The sequence below is a fragment of the Australozyma saopauloensis genome, chromosome 5, assembly GCF_035610405.1.
Source record: "Australozyma saopauloensis chromosome 5, complete sequence".
NCBI classification, from domain to species: Eukaryota; Fungi; Ascomycota; class Pichiomycetes; order Serinales; family Metschnikowiaceae; genus Australozyma; species Australozyma saopauloensis.
In genome coordinates this window covers 1,157,399-1,179,494 of record NC_086135.1, presented here as the reverse complement: position 1 = coordinate 1,179,494, position 22,096 = coordinate 1,157,399, and the positions used below count along the sequence as shown (strand labels likewise).

General features: G+C 43.6%; 11 protein-coding genes across 11 annotated transcripts; 4 read left to right on the top strand and 7 right to left on the bottom strand.

The window, feature by feature from the left end:
* Positions 1–100: 100 nt before the first annotated feature.
* On the top strand, positions 101–2,404 carry PUMCH_004415 (uncharacterized protein; the record flags this gene model as incomplete). Its single annotated transcript, XM_063023352.1, has 1 exon — positions 101–2,404. The coding sequence occupies one exon, from the start codon at positions 101–103 to the stop codon at positions 2,402–2,404; it is 2,304 nt and encodes a 767-aa protein (XP_062879422.1).
* A 190-nt stretch (positions 2,405–2,594) lies between these two features.
* Positions 2,595–3,974, top strand: PUMCH_004414 (uncharacterized protein; the record flags this gene model as incomplete). The annotated part of the gene is made up of 1 exon (XM_063023351.1): positions 2,595–3,974. One exon carries the CDS (start codon positions 2,595–2,597, stop codon positions 3,972–3,974), a length of 1,380 nt encoding a protein of 459 aa, XP_062879421.1.
* Positions 3,975–3,986: 12 nt separating this feature from the next.
* PUMCH_004413 (uncharacterized protein) lies at positions 3,987–5,267 on the bottom strand (the record flags this gene model as incomplete). Its single annotated transcript, XM_063023350.1, has 1 exon — positions 3,987–5,267. The coding sequence occupies one exon, from the start codon at positions 5,265–5,267 to the stop codon at positions 3,987–3,989; it is 1,281 nt and encodes a 426-aa protein (XP_062879420.1).
* A 946-nt stretch (positions 5,268–6,213) lies between these two features.
* PUMCH_004412 (uncharacterized protein) lies at positions 6,214–7,131 on the top strand (the record flags this gene model as incomplete). The annotated part of the gene is made up of 1 exon (XM_063023349.1): positions 6,214–7,131. One exon carries the CDS (start codon positions 6,214–6,216, stop codon positions 7,129–7,131), a length of 918 nt encoding a protein of 305 aa, XP_062879419.1.
* Positions 7,132–7,146: 15 nt separating this feature from the next.
* PUMCH_004411 (uncharacterized protein) lies at positions 7,147–7,797 on the bottom strand (the record flags this gene model as incomplete). The annotated part of the gene is made up of 1 exon (XM_063023348.1): positions 7,147–7,797. One exon carries the CDS (start codon positions 7,795–7,797, stop codon positions 7,147–7,149), a length of 651 nt encoding a protein of 216 aa, XP_062879418.1.
* A 238-nt stretch (positions 7,798–8,035) lies between these two features.
* On the top strand, positions 8,036–8,719 carry PUMCH_004410 (uncharacterized protein; the record flags this gene model as incomplete). The annotated part of the gene is made up of 1 exon (XM_063023347.1): positions 8,036–8,719. The coding sequence occupies one exon, from the start codon at positions 8,036–8,038 to the stop codon at positions 8,717–8,719; it is 684 nt and encodes a 227-aa protein (XP_062879417.1).
* A 67-nt stretch (positions 8,720–8,786) lies between these two features.
* PUMCH_004409 (uncharacterized protein) lies at positions 8,787–9,884 on the bottom strand (the record flags this gene model as incomplete). Its single annotated transcript, XM_063023346.1, has 1 exon — positions 8,787–9,884. One exon carries the CDS (start codon positions 9,882–9,884, stop codon positions 8,787–8,789), a length of 1,098 nt encoding a protein of 365 aa, XP_062879416.1.
* Positions 9,885–11,413: 1,529 nt separating this feature from the next.
* Positions 11,414–17,116, bottom strand: PUMCH_004408 (uncharacterized protein; the record flags this gene model as incomplete). The annotated part of the gene is made up of 1 exon (XM_063023345.1): positions 11,414–17,116. The coding sequence occupies one exon, from the start codon at positions 17,114–17,116 to the stop codon at positions 11,414–11,416; it is 5,703 nt and encodes a 1,900-aa protein (XP_062879415.1).
* Positions 17,117–17,707: 591 nt separating this feature from the next.
* PUMCH_004407 (uncharacterized protein) lies at positions 17,708–18,385 on the bottom strand (the record flags this gene model as incomplete). Its single annotated transcript, XM_063023344.1, has 1 exon — positions 17,708–18,385. The coding sequence occupies one exon, from the start codon at positions 18,383–18,385 to the stop codon at positions 17,708–17,710; it is 678 nt and encodes a 225-aa protein (XP_062879414.1).
* Positions 18,386–18,550: 165 nt separating this feature from the next.
* Positions 18,551–19,591, bottom strand: PUMCH_004406 (uncharacterized protein; the record flags this gene model as incomplete). The annotated part of the gene is made up of 1 exon (XM_063023343.1): positions 18,551–19,591. One exon carries the CDS (start codon positions 19,589–19,591, stop codon positions 18,551–18,553), a length of 1,041 nt encoding a protein of 346 aa, XP_062879413.1.
* A 436-nt stretch (positions 19,592–20,027) lies between these two features.
* On the bottom strand, positions 20,028–21,293 carry PUMCH_004405 (uncharacterized protein; the record flags this gene model as incomplete). The annotated part of the gene is made up of 1 exon (XM_063023342.1): positions 20,028–21,293. The coding sequence occupies one exon, from the start codon at positions 21,291–21,293 to the stop codon at positions 20,028–20,030; it is 1,266 nt and encodes a 421-aa protein (XP_062879412.1).
* Positions 21,294–22,096: the final 803 nt, after the last annotated feature.

Sequence of the window (22,096 nt, the reverse complement as noted above, 5' to 3'; positions counted from 1 at the left end):
TAATCACGACGAATAAAGGAGGCTTTGTGTGTTCTGTTTTGCTTCCAACTCCGAGAAAATTCAGTTGAATAATTGCAGAAGTGAACGTTAAGAGAATTTTATGAATCCGGAATTTCATCCTTTTATGTGTGTTGCACTTTTCAAGTCGGCATCAAGTGTGTTCTGCGAATTTGCAGCCAGAGCCGACCTGAAATTTGGTTGCAAATCCTGCATCATGTCACTCATCTCCATCTCATATCTGTTTTCTTCCAATATGGATCTGGGGAAGACGATTTTCGGCGCTTGCGCGGTGCTTTTTTTGATTTCAGGCAATAGAGTCTCTCTACTAGTGGCTGCAATTATTATTTATTTTTTTGCGAAGGAACTCCGGGACGTCAAACCAAAGAAGGCCCTGAATATCTATGAGGTTGACTTCACTCATACCTATAAAGTGGAAAAATCAAATGGTAATGTCGGTAGAAAAGTTGTGAGCAGAAGATCAAAATCTCCTAAGATTTTCAAAGGCAGCAAATCGGAGCCCAACTTCAGCGAAACCTTGCTCACAGCATCAAGTCTTCAACTTGTGGAGTCTCCAATATACATATTCTACACCACATTGACTGGCTCATCAAAGCGAATCGCCACTCTTTTACACGAAAAAATATGCGCTATCGATGGGCGTACTGCCAGCACCAAGTTGCTCTCTCTTGATGATGATGTCGATGATTTGGAGGAGTATTTCATGAAGACACCCAAGAACGAGTCGCCCAGCATATATTTAATGGTTCTTCCCTCATACGAAACAGACTCTCCTATTGATTATTTCTTGGAGCACTTGGAGGACACATACCAAGACTTCCGTGTGGACAAGTACCCACTTCAAGCCTTAGCTGGGTTTGCAGTGCTCGGTCTAGGTGATTCAGAGTCTTGGGGCGGATCTCAATTCTGCTACCAAGCAAAATTAGCCGACAAATGGCTTGCTAAATTAGGGGGTCGGCGTTTGTTCCCGTTGGGACAGAATTGCATGAAGGTAGATGAGCTGAACAAGGCAATCGAATGGATCGATAGATTTTGCGAGCTTCTTGCAGACAAAGAACCTTTCTTTGTTAACGAACAAGTGGAAGATAGTGATGCAGAAGAAGAAGAGATCGATATTGCTTCTGAGGTTGTGGATGTTGAGGATATGGGACTGATTATAGCGGCCTCTGGAGGAAAGTTCAAGTCCGCAGAGGGTCCAAAGCAGATGGTTGCTCAAGATTCACCAACATACAAATCCCTTACTAAACAAGGATATACCATTGTTGGCTCTCATTCAGGAGTCAAGATATGTCGTTGGACAAAGAGTGCTATGCGTGGGAGAGGCTCCTGTTACAAATTTGCGTTTTATGGAATTAGATCGCACTTGTGCATGGAAACAACCCCGTCGCTAGCCTGTTCCAACAAATGTGTCTTCTGCTGGCGGCACGGTACAAACCCAGTTGCAAAGCTGAACTGGAGATGGGAGGTTGACCCTCCTGAGATGGTCTTGAAAGGTGCTCTTGAAGGACACTACAAGAAAATTAAACAGATGAGAGGTGTGCCAGGTATCCAGATGGATAGATTTGAGGAAGCTTTTCAGGTGCGTCATTGTGCTTTGTCACTTGTGGGTGAACCCATCTTTTATCCACACATCAACGAGTTTGTTTCAATGTTGCACGAGAGACACATCTCATCTTTCTTGGTCTGCAATGCTCAACACCCAGACCATTTGGCACAGCTTGCTAAGGTCACTCAACTATACGTCAGTATTGATGCTCCGACAAAGACTGACTTGAAGAAAGTCGATAGACCACTCAATTCTGACTTCTGGGAAAGACTCATGTCGTGCTTGGATATTCTTAGAACCAAGCAGTCTCATCAAAGAACCGTCTTCAGGTTGACATTGGTCAAGGGATTCAATATGGGCGACATTTCTAGTTATGCTGACATGGTGGAGAGAGCGCAGCCTTCCCAGATCGAGGTCAAAGGAGCCACCTTCTGTGGATCATCAAATGCCAACGGAAATCCACTCACCATGCAAAATATTCCATTTTATGATGAATGCAAGTCATTTGTTGAGCAATTGGTTGCAGAGCTTCAATCGAGAGGCCAGAAATACGAATTGGCTGCCGAACACGCTCATTCTTGCTGCATTTTGATTGCGCACGAGAAGTTCAAGATCGATGGCGAGTGGTACACTCACATTGATTACGACCGTTTCTTCGAGCTTCTTGAGTCCAAGCAAGACTTCTGTGACTTGGACTACATCAAACAGACCCCCTCTTGGGCGGTGTGGGGCTCCGAAGAAGCAGGCTTCAATCCAGATGACACAAGATATGACAGAAAGGCTGAAAAATTGAAGAAAAAGTTGGAAAGAGAGCTGCAGGGAGAGACCATTCAAGTTTAGGCTTAGTCTAGACAGCTGGGTATCTACTAAATAGATATACGTTTTTTAATACAGGGATTTTAGCTATTGCAAATTAGATCATTTACCTGATATGCGATTTTCAATTTCGGACTGACTATTTGTGGAGGTTGCCCTCTGTACCGCATACTTCCTACTTTGCATATCAGTCTTCCACAACACACCACCAAGAATGACAAAGATCGCCTTCATACATCCTGATTTAGGAATTGGTGGTGCTGAGCGTCTAGTAGTAGATGCTGCAGTGGGACTCCAATCCAATGGCCATGAAGTGACCGTGTTCACTTCCCATTGTGACAAATCCCACTGCTTTGAGGAAGTCAGCAGCGGCGTCTTGAAAGTCAAGGTTCTCGGAGACTTCCTACCTATATCGGTCATGGGAAAATTGCATATTTTGTGTGCTATTCTCAGGCAGTTTTACCTTGTGATCTGTTTGATCTGGACAGGTCAAATCAACCAGTTTGATTATTTCATCGTGGACCAATTGTCATTCTGTGTGCCCTTTTTGAGCTTGTTCAGTAGAAAAGATACAAAAGTGCTCTTTTACTGTCATTTCCCAGATCTTCTTCTCTCTAAACAGACAAGTTTCATCAAAAGCCTTTATCGTAAGCCATTCGACGCGATCGAAGAATGGACAACAGGAACAAGTGACAATATCGTGGTCAATTCTAGTTTCACAAGATCTATTTTTCATCAAACATTTACCAGTTTATCATCAATCGAGCCTGGAATCATCTACCCTTGTGTTGACACCGAGGCTCCACAGGAGGACAACTCTGATGCCGAAAAGGAGTTACTGGATTTCATGAAGGGCCGCAAATTTGTCTTGTCGATCAATCGTTTTGAGCGTTTAAAAAATATTGGTCTCGCAATTAAAGCTTTCGCAGATGCTCTCAACAGTTTTAAAGAGAACGAGAAGCCATTGTTGATCGTTGCTGGGGGGTACGATCCTCGGGTTCGCGAGAATGTAGAGTATTTGCAAGAGCTTGAACGCTTATGCGAGCAGTTGAAGCTCGTTCATTATACTTTCCGGGGAAAGCTAGTCCTCATGCCCGGCAAAACACAAGTTCTCTTCATGCCATCTGTGAAGACTTCCATTAAGAATGCTGCATTGAAAAAGGCCGAGCTATTACTTTACACTCCAACTTTCGAGCATTTTGGTATTGTTCCCGTCGAGAGTATGCTCAACAAAACACCTGTCTTAGCTATCAACAGAGGTGGACCACTTGAATCCATAGTGAATTACGATGGCTCGAATTTGAATGAAGCTACAGGTTATAATCGTCTAAATGAGGTTAAAGAATGGTCAGATGTACTCACAGCTCACATTCTAGAACTTGATTCTCAGTCGAAGGAAACCATGGGCAATAATGGCCTTGACAGAGTCCACAAACTATTCAGCAGAGAGAAGATGACTGAAGCCTTCGAGCACGAATTAAAAGCTTGCAAGCTGAGAACGAGAAGTAAGGGCCTTATTTACCAAGTATGCGAGTTGTGGAAACTTTGGGTTCTTTCGCTTTCATTATTGGTCATTGCAATCGTGTATTATTAATTATAAGGAACATTAGCTTTTAAAAATGTCTTTCACCAGCTGCCAGAATTGAAGGGGCTCTTTTGGCCGTTCAATACCGGAGTAGCTGGTGTTTATTGACGGGCCTTTTTCTCCAAGTAATCCCAAAAACGAGCTTGAAACTTGTTTTTCTTTTACCTTTGTGTGTTGTGAGTTCGCCAACTCGAGAGCTTCATCAATGTTGAGTACAACTTTGGATATTGCTGTCTGATACTCATTCTCCTCTATTAGTTTCCATTTGTGAAGGCTGCTAGATGGCGCTGAGAGATTATAGTGTCGAATCTTTGTGTTGATGTCTGCAATCTTTGATTGAAAATAGTCTTTTTTGGTTTTGAGGATCATCAGAAGGAGTTTACTTTCCAATTTGTCTTGAGTGTATACTGACAAAGCCAGCTTCATTTCAGCAACGGATTGAGTTCCATCGCCGCTCTTAGCCAACTTATGTAGCGAGGATACTGCTTGACTTTTTAAATTAGCACGAAATGCGTTCACTTCAACGTCAACACCTTGTTGGTTCTCAATCCATGTAGGCAAACAATCTTGTTTCTTCAACAATTCATTCATGAAATACGCTGTGTCTGTAGAGTTCTTGAGTCTATCTTTGTCCAATGGCTTGCCTCTCACAGAGAGCATCTCTTGGGAACTAAACGTCCCGGTCTTCTGGTCTATTTCGGCATTGATACGAGCATCGGCCATGCTAGTGATGAGACCCATGGTCGAGGATGAAGACGCAGAATTTGAAAACACTGAAGGCCCAAGAAGACGCTCTTTATACATCTCCTTGAACTGTTCGCGTTCCTTCTCCTCCGGAGTCATGGCCTTGCCAACTTTGTAGTCCAATGACAGTTCTTTTGCATTTTGAATCCTTTCGCTGAGTGGAACAGGAGGACTAATGATTGTTCGAGACGGCTTCCGCTCTACTCTTTTAGCTTTCGCCACCGAGTCATCTAGCATTCTTCGAGATGTCTCTAGGACCAGTTCAGAACCGTTCCATGGTCTCTGAAGAGCATCATTTCTCTCGTTTTGCAGATTGAAACGCTTTTCGCTATTTACAAAGGCAATTTCTCTTTGGTACTTTTGTTCAAATGCGGCACCCTCGAGTTGGGATTGAGATCTTTCGGTATTGAATTGTTCCAGGCAATCCAATTGCAGAGAGAGATGTTCATCCTTAGAAATTGCGGATCTTGAAGCCAGATGTAGCTTTTCATCCAAAATTTGTTGAAACCGCTCGGCTAGGGCGGACTTTGTGGAATTGCATCGGACCAGCCTAAGCATTGGGTAAAGAACTGTACTGCAATTATCAGTAATGGGGCATACCTGGAGCAAGAAGAAGTCTATCTGGATATGAACTTGATAGAAGAGCAATTTTAATCTGGAAATGTGATTTTGGAAAGTATGACAAGAAATAGGTTTTCGGTATCAATAGCTCAGATAAAGCGTTTCTTCGTGTTTCGACTACCATAATTCGAAAGAATTAGTAGCAGAAACCATGAAACGTAGTTTAAAACTTTACATAATATTGGAGAGATATCTCTATTGGAATTCTAATTGGTTACTTAATTTTTGTTTTATTCTCTTATTGGAACCTGCTTTTGGCGTACTACTATATGATCAAAGGCACCCAGACTCATAGAGAAGCAATGGAGCCCAGAATTCCCGCAATATCATCGGATCAAAATTAACAAAAGCCCTACGACTAACATGAAAATTTACCCGATTTCAAATTTCTGCATGCACTCGGCGCTTTCTCCAAAACGCCGACAGTTTCACCTCCGGTTGTATCTGCATGATGGGGCAATTTAGCCGCCAGAACATCAGAAACACGATTCGAAACTAAGGGCTGCAGAATTCAGGTACAACACCAACCCCAAAAATACTCAATTGTGCGACCATCCCACCTAGCGTGGCGATTCGCCCTCGCATACATGTACCCCTAACTGTAGCCGCGCCAGAGCACCTAACCCGAGACCTACAGACCGAGCGCCATTGGCCAAAATCCAATCAAAACGCTCTTCAAATGCAGAGCCAAAGCCAGTCTGCAGAAGCACATCCAGCTGACTGAAATTATGCCGGCTATTATATCCGACCATTCTGCAAATCTGAGATTGGGTCCACCGACTGTACACTAGTCGCTTACGTCACGTGCCGCTGATTTCGGAGACAGGTCTACGGACTTTTTATATCAGGCCAACTGCCCAAAACACACCGGTACTCTACTTCCATGAAGTTTTCCTTGCCGCTTTTGGCCTTCATTTCTTTGGCTGCCGTTGGACAATGCGCCCTCCCCACACTGAAAGCAACCAGAGTGCCTGTAGCTCCCGCTGCCGCTGTTTCTAAGCCTAAGGAGAAGTCCGAAGCTTATGCCATTACCACTGATAACAAGGAGAGAGATGAGGGTGCAACCAATGCCCACTCGTTTTACATGGCGGTGTCCATGATTGTGGTTTCCGAGATCGGTGACAAAACGTTTCTCATTGCTGCTTTGATGTCGATGAGATATCCCAAGTTGGTGGTGTTCTCTGCTGCCTTTTCTTCGTTGGCCGTGATGACCGTGTTGCTGGGTCTTGTGGGCCATGCATTGCCAGGGCTTGTTTCCGAAAGAATTACTCACTTTTTGGCTGCTATTCTTTTCGTTGTTTTCGGTATCAACTTGCTCAGAGAGGGTCTTTCTATGTCGAAGGATGCTGGTGTGGGTGATGAGATGGCAGAGGTGGAGGAGGAGCTTCAGGCTAGCACTTTGAACTCGCACTTGGATGACATGGAGACCGGTGGTGCTAAGAGCTCGACATTCAATTCCTCCGTGGCTGCTTTCGGCTCGCGCGTCAAGGAAATCGCCTTGATTGTATTGTCTCCCGTCTGGATACAGGTGTTCGTCATGACCTTCTTGGGTGAATGGGGAGACCGTTCTCAAATCGCCACCATTGCAATGGCTGCGGGCTCCGACTACTGGACTGTCATCATGGGAGCTGTGGTTGGCCACGCGTTGTGCACCGCCGCTGCCACCATCGGTGGTCAGCTTCTCGCTACCAGAATCTCCATGAGAAACGTCACTCTCGGCGGAGCCGCTGCATTTTTCATTTTCTCCATTTTGTATTTTTACGATTTCTACGCTTCGGATGGCCCGGAAACTCAGAGTTAAGGTGTTCACTTTCCCTCACAAACCCTTGGTCATAAATTTCAATATAGAATTAGGTTTCATAGGCTCCCCTGTACCCACTATGGATTTTTCCCTTTCTTCCTTAGCAGCCGTTTCTTCCTTCTTGCGCTCGGTCTCCGCTACTCCCTCCTCGCTTTCGAGGTATAGTTGTTGTTTCTCCGTGTAGAAGCCATCGAAAACAAAGTCACTCTCCAATTGTTTCGCTTTGGCATAACACCACTCAGCCAACTCGTCATCTTTGAGTAAAGGAATATTGAACAGGTTACATTCTGCAATAGCGGCATCGATCCACTCGTCGACCTCAGGCAACGGCTTTTTTCGTAGAAGTGTTGTCACCAATCCCTCTTGTTGCGTTGTGGGAAACGACGGAAGCGGAAACGCATTTGTGGTGCGAAGAATATCGCTATTCAGTTCCAAGTGCGATGCAAGCGAGTGCAATTGTGTGATGAGCACCTGGAATTGCCCATGTAAGCTCAGGTAACCAGGAAGCTTGGCCTTGGGGTTTCTATTTGAGTAGTTGATTTGGTCGGCCAATTTCCGCAACGATTGATGAACCTGATGGAGTCTGTTCCTTATGAGTTCTAGCGAATCCACAGGGATACTGGCGGATGCCGCGGCGGCGTTTCCATTGGTTTCCGCTTTGTTCATGGTGGTGTTAATCGTAAGTGGCTACATACAGTGAACTGTCAATACAAGCTCAACGAGTGTGAGCATGCCCAGTGAAAAATATCAATGGAGTGAAATTCACATCGGATATTTTCGTCATAATTTCTTCGTTGACGCAAACGAGACCAGAATTTATTTTGTCTCTAGCGGCTGAGATGGACTTTGATCCTCCCAATCTGGGGTAGCATAAACACACTCTCTGGAGCCACTATATCCCTTCATGATTCGTGGAAATTACAGTCTCGCCAAAGAAGTTCGGAAGAACGAACAGAAGCATAAACAGAAGCTACAGCAAAAGCAGAAAAATGCCCACCTCAACAAAACACTCCAGGATGTGAACCCTGTCCAGCTCTACTACCAAATCGAGAGACTAGAAAACTCCACAGACTTGGATCACCACCAAAAAAAGAGGCTCGAAAAGCTACGATCAGACTGGGCATTTATTCGAAAGAACAAATTGCACAAGGAGAAGATAGATGAGCTACTAAAGAGAATCGAGAAGGACAAGCTCGCAAAGGAGAAGGAGGAAAACAGACTAAAAGGTAAAGAGTCCATATATTTCAATCCGGAGCTCAATCCTTTGGGGATGGTTCCGACCATGAGTGATGCGGTCAATGGGCTGTCAAGTAGATTACCTAATGCCTCCAAACCCTTGAAACATCGCACTGTTTATCAGCCAGATCCAATTATTGCTCAATTGAATATTCAGCCACCGAATGGATCCCCTCCACAATTTTACAAACAAGTCCAGAATACTGTATTGACTAGTTTCACGTCAACTATACAGGGTCTGCCTCCTCCAAGCTCTAACAAGCGGAAGCATAGCACAATTAACAGTGATGATAAAAATCATGACGAAAGTGATGGGCCAAATAATTTTGATTCTACAGACGACGAGAGGTGATTCAATATCCCAACACCAATTTTATTACACGCTTTAAATCTATATACATTATTCTTTTGTTGCCGAATTAAGAGAGAACTCGAACAATCAATTCCCACGTACCAAACATAATGATGGAGTTTGGAACAGTTCGAAGCAAATGCGGCGTCAAGCCTCCATACATACTGCTGAACCCTTCTTCTTTTATGATTAGTTTGAAACACTGGATCAATCCGGTGTACTTTGGCTTTCCGGTTTCTGCCAAAGGTGCCTGTCTCAATCTGGTTCTTACCACTTCATGGGGATAGGTAAGTAAAGAGGCACAGAATTTGGCAGCACCAGCTGCACCCGAACGAGCGCACCACTCAAGGACATGGTCTCTTGTTGTTTTTGTTTTTCCATCCCGACCATGAATCTCGACCGATTTCCGATGTAGAAACGACTTCATTTGCTCATACAAAACCCATTGCAAAGTTGACTCGATTCCACCCAAATAGGAAGCACTTAAGCCTTTGTACAAACTGAAGAAGCCTTCGTTTTTCACGACATACTTGAAACAGTCCAAGGAATTCTTATAGTGCTTTCCCCTTGTCTTATCCAACTGAAGTCTAGTTTTGATCAACCAAATTGGGTTGGTGGCAGTAGAAGTCACAAATCCAGCACTCAAACCAGCTGCCAAGTGGATCCATGTCGCTTCTTGACCGTTGTTGAAATGTTTCAGAAAAATCTCCTTGGAGGCACCATAAGTGAAAAAGTTGATCGACCTGGCCGGGATCACACCCACAAGATTTGGGCCCAAACCACGAAACAAAGCTCTTCCTCCTTCGTTTCTGTAAATCGACAGGATGACCCCGCATGTTTCGCCAAAATGCTGTAGGCCTTTCATAAGGGGATTTCGAGACTTGGGGACCTTGTTGTAAGCCTCATGATATGAATCTGACTGCAATCTTGTTTTCACAACATCAAGAGGACAGGTCACAACGGCACCAACCATTCCTCCGATTCCTCCAGCAACGAAATGTACCCATTTGGGTGTTGTCTTTTGCAGCTGAAAATCTGGGGATGGCGTATCCAAAGGTTCTGTCAATCTGCTCGTGCTAGATTTCTCGTCGGAAGCTAGGAAACCGTAGGCATTTTGTCCGTCTTCTTCCAATCGAAGAAGCTTCTGTTTTAGCTCGCCAGGCATTCTCAATTAGAAGAGGAGTATTCTTTCCACTGCTTCTTATGCCGTTCCCATACAGGATGTCTTCTTGTGCGATGCGAGTATGGAGACCCAGTTAAGGAACACCAAATAGTCATCGACGGAACAGCGATTTTTTTCGAAAAATAGAAACGACGCTCTCATGAGTTTAATGAGCGTAGTTTTATCTGCTTCTGGTATTTCATTTGTGTCACTGTCTTTTGGCCCCTCTTCATGATACACATATCTGAGCTTCTGTAAACCCATGAAATTTGGCAAGTTGAATTTACGAAAAAAGAAACTAAAAAAAATTGGCCCCAGATTGTATTCAATTTCTTACCAAACATGTTTTCGGGGACCCTTCAGGCAAGTGTCAGGTTCGGTGATACGACGAGATATTGACCCATCTCTCCACTTTAGCCTCCCACCAGTTGAAAAGTAGATGTTCTTGCAACTTACAGAGTGATGTTTCTTTCATTAACCATGAAACGAAGGGCTTGAAATTTTGATGCTGGACTAATTCAGTACCGCTCTGGCGTCACCCGTTAGTATTAAATGACATCGTCATGTTGCGAGCGTTTAATCAAAATTTCAGTGACTTGTTGCATGCGATAAAGAATAAATGTACCAGCATTACTTTTTTCTCGGTTTTAGTGGATTTGCTGACGCCTAATTCTGACACTCTACTCAATCAGAGTTCCATAGTCCGATCCGGGTATCTTGATTAAAAGGACTTACAACGCAATTTTGGCCACAAGCCTCCAATTTTTAAAGCTCATTTTCTCTTGTTTACTTTTTCTTTATCTAGTTTTTAATGCAGGTGAAATCATTGGATCCTGAATTCATGTACAGTCTCAAAGTCCAATTAGCAGCCATTGGAGCGCCCAGGTACCAGATCTGAGACTACCTAAATGCAAGTCAATTCTTGCTTCTTGGTATTTGATGGCGCCTTTTTTCTACTCGAGAAATTCTCTTGTTGGTATTATCATCTGAGAAAAATGTTCGAATATTGTTGAGACAATCTTTTTCTTTGAGTCATTGGGACCCATATTGATTCAATTTCTGACTATGAATCTCTGGTGATCGCCATGTGTGAATCAATTTACTCAAAGACAATTTACGAACTAACTGAACTTTCTACAATAAGTGAGCTCTTCTTCGGTCAGAAGAACCTCAGCTTCACAATTGCATGGGACCTAAGAAAACCAAAAATCTACAGTAATACCTGATACTCGAATTGAATGAATGTATGTGTGTATAATTATGGTAAGAGCAATGTCGTTTTGATATTCAACATATCCTCGAGCTCTTTTTCGAGATTTTGGGTAAGGCGCTTTCGTGGCGATGGATTATATAATCTCTACCTTCCACCTAGTTTTAAGATTGCAAATAGCGGATTGTTAAGCCAAAAATTACAAAGGCAATTAACAATTGAAATTAATATCTGCAATGAGTGCCTCTGTCCATTTAGTGCATTAGTTTTTGACAAAATTTCGGCTCAAGCTCACCTTGACATATGAGGTTCCAGGATAAGACTACTTGAGCGTCTTGATGAAATTATCCAAATTGTACTCCTCTTCATAGCGAGAATCATCCCACATGTTGTTAGGATCTTCATTAGCATCTGGAGGTAAGCCTCCCGTCAATTCTTGGATCTTTTCAGAACCTGCTTGTTCCTCTGTACCGTTTTCAGCAGTTGATGAATTCGTTCCCTCTTCAACGTCGAAGAGATCCAATAATTGATTGGTTCCCATTGAAGAAAGACCTGAATTCTGTTGATTGACAATCGTAGAAGCAATGTTCATTTTGAATTTCTGTAGACCCATGATCTTCTCTTCCAAAGTGTTCTTTGTAATGAGACGATAAACATTCACAACCTTCTTCTGACCGAGTCTATGTGCTCTGTCCATGGCTTGTAAATCGTTCATTGGGTTCCAGTCGTGTTCGACAAAAATAACAGTGTCAGCTCCAGTCAAGTTGAGACCTAATCCACCAACCTTGGTTGTAAGAAGCAACACATCAATCGAGGGATCCTCGTTGAATTTACGCACAATAGCTTGTCTACTACGAGGCTCAGTGCGACCATCAAGTCTCATATATGTGACTGAGGGCATCTGTTTTTTGAATAATTCTTCCTCGACAATATCCAACATGTCTTTCAACTGGCAAAAGATGAGCGCACGGTGCTCAGAGATCACGCCATCAGAAGTGAGGAGTTGCTTTTGTTTAGCCTTGAATTTTGCGCTGGAATAGTCACTATCATTGACTCCAATTCCACACTCTAACAAAAGAGTTTTCAAAGACTTCAATTTAGGGGCATGCTCAATACTCTTCAAGTCAGATTTTTTTGTCGCCAAATATTCGGCAACTTCAGCTGCTTGTGGATGGCTTGGCGTAACCACCAAAGCTGGGTGATTGCATAGTTTCCTCATGTATTGCAAAACTTGGAAGATATGACTGTCCTGCTTCTTGTACTCCTCTTCATCTTGCTCATTAATTTCGCTTTCAACAAGCGACTTCTGTTTTTTGGCAAAATCCTTATACAATTTCTTTTGCAATTCCGATAACTCACAATAATAATCTTGGATGATCTTGGGAGGCAAATCCGACAAGACGTCCTCCTTCAAACGACGAAGCATAAACGGTAAGACTTGTTTATGCAACGATTCGAGGGCTAAAGCACCTGCTTCTTGTTCCTTGGAAGAAGTTTTACTGTTTCTGCTTGCAGCAATGGGCTTTGCAAACTTCTCCATGAAAACCTTTTCTGTACCCAAAAATCCTGGCATTAAGAAGTCAAAAAGGGACCAGAGTTCCAAAACATTGTTTTGAATAGGAGTACCTGATAGAATCAATCTGTGCTCAGCTCGCATACGCTTGACTGCCTTGCTCAATTTCGATGCAGAGTTCTTGATGATGTGGCCCTCGTCTAGAACACAGTAATTGTACTGATATGCAGCCAACACGTCTACATCATTACGGCACACATCATACGATGTCACAATGACATCCGCATTCTCCATTTGTGGACGAAGGTGAACTCTAGCAGTTGGTCCGCAAGCATACACAACGACATTCAAAAAGGGAGCGTATTGCCCTAGCTCTTGTTCCCAGTGACCTGTCAAAGAAGGTGGACAAATAATCAAACTAGGAATCTTCTTGAACTCTGCTAGTCCGGTCTCGGCAAATTTCTCCTCTTTGATATGGTGGTCTGATGCGATGATGCAAATTGTCTGTAACGTTTTCCCTAAACCCATATCATCACACAAAATACCATGCAAACGGTACTTATTCAAAAATGCAAGCCAGTTGACACCTTCTTGTTGATAGTTACGCAATTTAGCCTTGATAGCGACAGGAACCTCAAACGAGGTAATCTTGGATGGATCCATCATTTGTTGAATGAAGTCACGCTCTCTATCTCTTCCTGCAAGAAGTTCTTCGGGCATATCTGGTGGGTCTGGGATACCAGCTTCCAATGGAACGAGCTTGATGATTGAAGCAAAGGTTGTACTTGCTATGATTCTGACATCGGGGTCAGCATCATTCATTCTACCCAAAACAGGGACGATTAGGAAAACAATGTAGGGCAAAATATCTGCGCCCATAGTGCTTGCAACGTGATATACAGCCTCGATAGCTCCTTGTCTTTCCCTGAATTCCGCTGCGTTATTGAGCATCGGAATGACCTCTTTAATTATAACAGGAAATACCTTGGAAGGTAATACTGAGCAAGCAGTGGCGAAGCACTTAGATGTAGAATACCTCAAGACAGAAAGTGGATTCTTCAAACCGGCAACCAAATTCGGCAAATACTCTGAGATGCGGCTATGAAGCTTTACGCTCAACTTAGGGAACAAAGCTTTTAAGACACCCAAAGCATCGATTATACTCTGTCCAACTAGATCATCTTCCAAGGGCTTCAGCTCAAGATCGAGGAGCAATTTGAGAGGATCAAATAGAATTTCTGTGAGCTTAGGAAGCAGGTCAAAAAGATTTTCTCCGTACTTTTGCAAAATTGCGTCCAATGCTAAGAGAGCACCATTTCGTTTAATACGAGCACCTTTAAGAGCCTCCTCGTGAGCTGCAATGTCTGCGGGATCAGTCTTTGCCTCTTCCTTTCGAAGGGAGAGAATATTGTCCTCGATCTTGGAATTGTGGATAAACTCGGGCACTTCGGATGTGTCAACACACAAAAATGCACAAAGATTCTTCAAAATCTTGTCTGATGGGCCAGACTTGCCAACTGCATTAAGGCCCTCAATGAGAGACGAAAAGGATTGAGCAGTACGCTTTTGTAAAAGGAGTGTCTCTTCAAGCTTGATGCTTTCCATTAATGATCTTATAATCGGATTGAGCTTTCTGGGGATACCGCTGAGAGCCAAAATAGCAGCTGCATACGATGCCAGAATACTTGTGGATCTTTGAGAATTAGCAGCTTTTGCCACAAGTAACGTTTGCTCAATTCTGTGCTTTGCGTCCTCAAGAGCCAGGTGAGCCGAGAGACGGTACGTTGCTGAGAGTGATTTGACAAGTTTTGGATACGTTTCATCAAGAAGTTTTGTGGCACTTTCGATACTGAACGCACCGGGCCCAGAACCAGCCTCACCTTGCACAATTACTGGGCAATGAGGCACTTTTGTTTGGGGAAGCTTACCTTTCGTAATGAAAACGTCGAACAATTGCAAGCAAGCAGTTCTGGCACTCTTCAAAGTGGAAACCAACTCCCGGAAGTATATGATACCCTCAGTGTCAGAGATCAACTCCGACATTATTGGCACGACCATATCAACGATAGCGGGAGGAGCACTGACAGATTTTTCTTTCAAAGCAAGTGCATATTCTTCGACAATAATGGCAACAAATAGGCGAGGCGTAGCGTGTGGAGATGTCAAGTAATTCTTTAGGTTCTCGAATGCTTTGAGAAGATCCGATTCGGACTCAAGTTGCGCTAATGCTCTTCCCATAGCTCTGGCTGCAGCAACTCTCATTCCAACAAAAGTGTCGTAACCTACGATCATGACATCACCATTGAGCACAGGGGCGTCAATATTGATCTTGAGATGATCCTGATCTGAAGAATCTATCTTGAGTTCGGACTTACGCTTTCTTCCTCTTTTAGGAGCTGAGTCGGAAATAGGAGCATCTGAGTATGTGTCGTTCACCTCATGAACAATACCACGGCCATCGATTCTATCAAAATTTGTATCTGTAGGCCTCATGAGGAGACTTGAATTCATTTGGTAATTGTGTCTTGCTATGCCAATAGGTGTCATGATGAGAGTTGTTAAAGATTGTACCTGGATAGCAAAGTAAGAATCTAAAGTCGATAGCTCGGAGTTGATTTGGATCTCGTTTAGAAGCTTGTCAAATACCTCTTGTGATAGAGAGAGTACCTCCGGGTTTTGCTCCACAAGCAAGTTTTGGAAGATTAGACGCAAAGTCTTCGAGCCAATCCATAATTTTGAGGATGGATCGTCGATTGAGATGAACTCCAACAAGGTTTTCAAAGTGGATTTTCTGACATTAGTGATAGAATGTCTTAAAAAGGGGAACAACTTTGGTACAAGATTATCAAACGAATCTGCAGACACCTGGAACTCATGTGACTGCATTATTTCAATAACTTCCTTATGTGTACAAAGTTTTGAAAGTAATTCCATGACAGATCCGATAGATGCAGATAAATCATCCTCGAAGCTCGACAAACAGTTCCAAACCACTTCCAATAATGATGCAATTACCTCTGTTCTTGTCTTGACAAACTCGCTAGCGATGGGCGCAAGTGTCAAAGCAGCAACCGACTGGACATCATCCTCACTCTCTTTCAAACAATGAAGGACCATTGAGACAACGCTATCTAGTAACTCCGGGTGTGATAGGAGAACCTCGGTTCTTATGCTGACAAAGTAACGAACACCGAGCATTCCACCATGCTTTGCTTCCCAGAATTTTTGCGGTTGCTTAAAGTGCATACCTTCTTGTAGGACAAGGGTTCGAAGACAGTAGAATGTCTTTATCGTTGTGGAAATATCTAGATGGGTGAGGAGAGCAGCAAGTGTCTGGGCGCCAGATTCTCTAACTGGGGCCACGACAGTATCGTTCACATAGTCTGCAAATCTGTCCAAGGCGAAAAGGGTGCATAGACGCACAGCCAAATCCTCAAGGCAGGCAGCGTTGTTGGCGTCATTTTCTTCCCTTGACTTGTTCATGATTCTGCCAGCATCTGTGCCATGTGTTTTAATCAATTCTCGAAGGCCAAGAGCGGAACCATGTCTTACTTCCCAGTTGTCATCGAAAAGATCATTGGTAAGAAGTTCGAACACTCCTTGAAACTGCCAAACCAAACCTGCCACTTTTGTGTGCTGAGAAAGTAAAGGAGACAATTCGGTGTCGTTTTCTTTCATCATCAACTTTGTGCCATCATGTGGCCCAGATAAATCAAACAGTGACATCTCCTCCTTCACCTCGCCCTCGCCATTCTCTGCAAGTTCACGGGTCAAGGAGGACTGAGACAAATCTACAGGAGTAACCTTCGAAGCAGAAGATTTCGCATTCACCTTTGCTCTACGTCTCTGCATAGCCTTCAATCTGGCACTAGAGGCGGAAGACTTGGCGGGGGCTTCAGGAGTAGGTGACTGCGCAACGAGCGCCACTTCTGGCGTTGAGCTTTCCTCTTCTTTCTTCATGGCTGGGCTGGTTGATTGCACGGGCTCTGTTTTGACGACAGGCCTGTGTTTCTTCAACTTCTGCATGAATTCACTGGGCACCTGGTCATCTGGCAGAGTGCCGTTGATGTCGGAGCCTCCAGACGCTAGCAATTTACGTCCGCTCGCAAGAAGCTCGCCAAGATTCCAAGAATCGAAAGTTACAAGAGTCAGGAAACCGTTGTCGAGCTTTCGGAGCTCTTCGTCCTGTTCAAGCTTTACATTCGGCATTTCCTCTGTTTTAACAGTGACCAGGTCTTGGATGCTCTGAAGCTGCTGCTCCTTCTTAATTGTTTCGTCGGAGTTCGGGTCCCAGCGGGGCGCATTGGCCACGATACCACCAAAGGCTCTGGCGGCGGCAATACGTGTCTCCCATCTCTCAGCCTTAAGGAAAGGATACACCCGACCTAGAAGAGAAATCACATCCTCGGGGTGTCCCTTGGCAATGTCCGAGAGTTGGTCTGCCGCCGTATTTCGAATGAACGGCGTGGAGCCCGTCTCTAGGAGAACCACCAATCTGTCTAAACGGGACATTCACAACTATAATACAAATGGAGTGGCACCGCAGATGAATCAGGGATATGAAGAAATAAGACACCTACTATTTACGGTGGTGTTTCTATATAAAAGGAGAGGGGTAAAAACCGACAATTGGTCTTCTATTGGTGGGGGTTTGGCCAATTGTTAGTGCTGGAATCTGATTGAGTGTGTACAGCGATTTGAAGAATTGCAATGGTTTATATATGTGTGCGCGAATGTGTGTGGAGTGCAGAGACGCATCATCTCCAAAAGCGAACCTGTACCTCTGGCAGTGTTGCCGGACCTGTCTGGAACAATACTCACTTTTGTTTGTTCTTGTTCGATGCACTGATTAAGAGACATGTAGTTTGTGGTAGAAGTTAGTGCAATAAATTTCGAAAAGTTTTCATTTGAGATAATTTCATTTCTTTCTTTTGTATCAGTTTAAGTTCAAGTTCTCTACCACTTTTTGAATACCATTACACCCCTAAGCTTGGGTTGTGAGCTGTTAGCGTGATGTCACAATTGTAATTGGCATCATCATAAATCCGTTACTTTCTTTTATTAAAGAGCTTCTTATAAACTCGAAACTCACATTCACTACCACTATGCGAACTTCTTTTCTCTCTCGGACCTAACCTCTTGTTTCTTCTCTCTCACATCCGCGCTGGTGGCATTATAACTGACATTAGTATCTTGATTCATTGGGTTTTCGTCCGACTTCTGGAACTCCTTGAAAAGCAAGTTCTTAATTTGCTGCAATCTGAGGCCAGGGTTTTCCTTTCTCATCTCAGGCAATCTGCGAGACTCGAACGCAGAGAAGGCAGCCTTGACTCTACGTTCTGGATGTCTGTCAATGTCCTTAGATGCAACACCACCCTCCTTTCCAGTCAATGCCAACGCAGCCAAGGCATCGTCGAGACCGGAAGCACTCAATTCAGGCACATCTTTGTTCCAGTCGAGGAAATCGTCGATCTTTCCTGTCTTCTTAGCAGCGACTTTAGCAGCACCTCTCTGCTTGCTGTTGGCAGCCTTCGAAGGCATGGCAGCCTCCTCGGCAGCTAGAAGCAAATCACGTTCTGCTTTCTTACGTGCAGCTTCTTCCTTTTTAAATTGTGCATCTTCCTTCTTCTTGTTGTCTTTCTTGGATCCCGTGTCCCATTTGGAAGCTTCTGCAGCCTCTGCGGCTTCATCAGCAGCTTGACGCTTTTTATTGGCAGCCTCTGCCTTCTTGGCGTTTCCTGCTGCTTTCTTTGAGTTTTCCCCTGCACTTTTTTTAGCCATGGTTGGTAAAGAATGGATCAATCTGTCAGATGAAACCGATTTCGGATATAGTGGTCACGTGCGGAAACGGAAATCTACCTAGGATCAGAACGTCTGCTTTCTGATTTAATTTCTTATTCTTAATAAAATCTCATAGTGATTTCGACAGTATATATTTTAGTGCAATCATAATTTTGGCTTGAATACCACTCGGCCCGTTAATTGGTTCTTAGTGAGCTTCTCCATATACTCTGGCAAAGAACTCATGGGCTTTGTTTCAACAATTGGCCGGAGCTTTTTCTCTTTCAACCATTGGAGTATTTCGGCTTGCTCCACTGAGGTGCCACCGATATTGAAGATGACCTCAACCTCGCGGCGGCACAAATCGTAAATGGGAAGAACTGCCTTCAGGCGACCCATGCCGACCATGACTATTTTTCCCCCGGCGGCAATGTATTGAACTGAACAAGCAACACTTTCAGGTATCCCAATAAAGTCGAACGATAAATCGAATGTCTCCTGTGGATCTTTAATGTCGTCGAAGTCTGTGTAGAATTCTGAAGCGCCAAAGTTCTTAACAATATCACGAACCTCTGGCTTTTTGTCAACACAGGTGATCTTGCACCCAAAAACATTAAGAATTTGTATTGCATTAAGGCCCAACCCGCCAGCACCCAATACCAAAACTTTTGTAGCGGGACCTAGCCGCTCTCTCACTTTCATGATAGCATGGAAGGGTGTCAATATCGCATCGGTTGCAGAAGCTGCTGCTTCATATGATACTCCATCTGGAATTGGAACCAATGCTCTCGGATTTTTTACAAGTAAATACTCTTGGAAGCCTCCATCCAGAGTGATGCCGAAAGCATCGAAACGGCCCTCAAGACAAAGATTATCTCTTCCTTTTTTACAATGAATACAAACAGCGCAGGGGTTGAGGATAAAGATCGTATGTCTTGACCCGATTGCATAATTCTCGTTGTCTTCTAGTTCCGAACCCACTTGTGCAATACTCCCGCATATTTCATGTCCCATGACCATAGGATCTGGATTCAAAGGACTCTGCTCCAATAGAATATGATGATCTGAGTGACAAAGTCCAGCCACTTCAATCTTGAGCAATATTTCGTTCGGACCAGGCTTCTTCACTGGAAGGTTTGGCAACACATTGATGTCCTTCAGTCCTCTAATAAAGCCATAGCCTGTTTGCGAATCGGGGATTTTCATGACTGATTTGAAATTAAATATTGAATATCGGTTCAAAATCTTCAAATTGATTCAAAATTTTTCATGAATCTAGAGGCCATGTACATTATATATGTATGTATTTGGCCCGAAGATATACCGAGAAGTATGAGCCCTGGGCCGAGACATCTACTATATGTGGGGAAAACGAGGGGACCAAAATCAAACATTCTCTAGTAGGAAAATTTCTCATAAAGGAGTAGAATAGAATGTGCTACAACGCTTAAAATTGAGTAGAGCATTTGCATTAAATAAGTATTCAGAGAAGTGAAATGAAAAGCTTCAAACACTCTCTCGAAACCAGACTATATGATACAAAGATGAGAATGAAATGCAAATCTATTTTTTAACACATGGTCGTGAAGTTCATGATAGCTAATCACGGAGAGATCTAACGTTTGAAATCGCAAAAGTCAACTTAATCAGATCTAGCCTTCTTAGCTTCTGGCTCAGCAGTTGGAGCCTCTGGGATAGGAGTACCGTTGCCAGCAGGAGCAATACGAGGAGTGCTGACCTCGTTGTGGAAATCCTTGATGATAGAGTCAACATCGTCGATGTTCAATTGTCTGACATCTCCCAACAACTTAATCTTGTGGGTAACCTCCTTACATTGCTCGTCGGTCAAGTGCAAGTTCAATTGGTCAACACGGGACTTGATAGCGTTCCATCCAGTCAATCTGTTGGCGAAATGGATGTATCTGGTCAAACCGAAGTCAGATGGGTTCAAGATCTCGTAGGTGGATGGGTTCGCAAGAATAGCCTTGGCGTGGATACCAGCCTTGTGGGTGAAGGCACAGAAACCAGTGATAGGGTTGTTGAATGGAACGTTGACCTGAACGGCGTCAGCAACCAAGTTCTCCAAGTCTCTCAACTTGTGCAACTTGTACTTGGACAAGACGTAGTCTCTGTCGGCAGTGATCATTCTAGCCATCAAAGCACCCAATGGGGTGATACCGTTTCTCTCACCAATACCCAAGACGGAAACATCGATCAACTTGGCACCAGCCTCCAAAGCGGTGTAAGCGTTGGCAATGGCGCAACCAGTGTCGTTGTGGAAATGGCACTCGATGTCACAAGAGACAACGGACTTCAAGGTCTTGACCAACTCGTAGACCTGTCTAGGGTTGGCACAACCGACAGTGTCAGCAATACCAACTCTGTTGACACCAATCTTGTCGACGGTCTTGTAGATATTAAGCAAGTCCACGATGTCGGATCTGAAGGAGTCCTCAGAAGAGAAACGGATCTCGATACCCTTGGACTTGACAAACTCAATAACCTCAATGGCAGACTGAGCAATGTAGTTCATGTCCTTACCGTGAGAGTATTGTCTCAAGAACTGAGAGGTACCAATGACAACATCGACACCGTCAACACCAGTCTCGACAGCGACTCTAGCGTCATCCATGTGACATCTAATATGCGTCAAGATCTTGGCCTTCAAGCCCAACTTACAGATGGCCTCGCAATCCTTTCTGGATTGCTCAGAGGCGACAGGAGAGGTCAACTCGATGTAGTCGACACCGAAGTCATCCAAAGCCTTCGCTATTTCAATCTTCTTCTCTGTGGTGAAGAAAGCGTTGGCGAATTGCTCACCCTCTCTCAAGGTGGACTCAATGACCTCGAACTTGTTAACGTTCGATAAGAAGTCATGAGGGTTAGGACCATATGGATTACCAGACATTTTTCAATATGTTATGTGAAGTGGATTGGAAATTAGATAATTGATTAGAGATATAGGACTGTAATCAATTTATGTGTGCTGGATCAAAAAGTAATTGATCAAGATGAGGTTGTTGGAAAAAAGATGGGTTGTTGAAAATTAGCGAATTGCCCGGTCTTTTATAATCTCCGCAAATTTTTTTTTCACTTTGCACCTTACTATTCCAAGAGCAGCCTGCATAATTGATATGACTGATAAGTGAAGATTCGGAGTTCTATGCCGGGCAGGCCGTCGCATCTATGACTCACACATTCTTAAGTATGGCAATTCGCTGCAAATTATTCCAAGATAGCACAGGCCGACTGCAGATAAACCAGCTGCAAATTGGTGGGCAAGAATATTATGGACTAACAAACATGATAAATCGAGCAGATAGAAGTAGGTTTTGACTTTCGCATTGGATTTCACAAATTAGCTACCAGTTCAAATTACATATTTATTCAAAGAGCTTTAGAATTGGTTGTTTCTACGCCGACTTATTCAGCTTCGAAAAACGAAAGTGTGGCTATGAGGCGGAAATAAATCCAATAACAATTAAAATGTTATCAGAAATCATTTCAAATACTTTTCAAGATTCAAAAGTTTGTTTGAACTTTTTTTTTTTTATTATTTTCTTTTTTTTTCCTCACATCTATGTGTCACCGGAATTCCCCAAGTCCGCGAAAAAATTACTCACACTGGGCATTATAAATAATGTTGCAGGCAATGACTCATATCTGGGGACTGCAGATGCGATAGCCGCATGGGGTTACTTATCATCTATG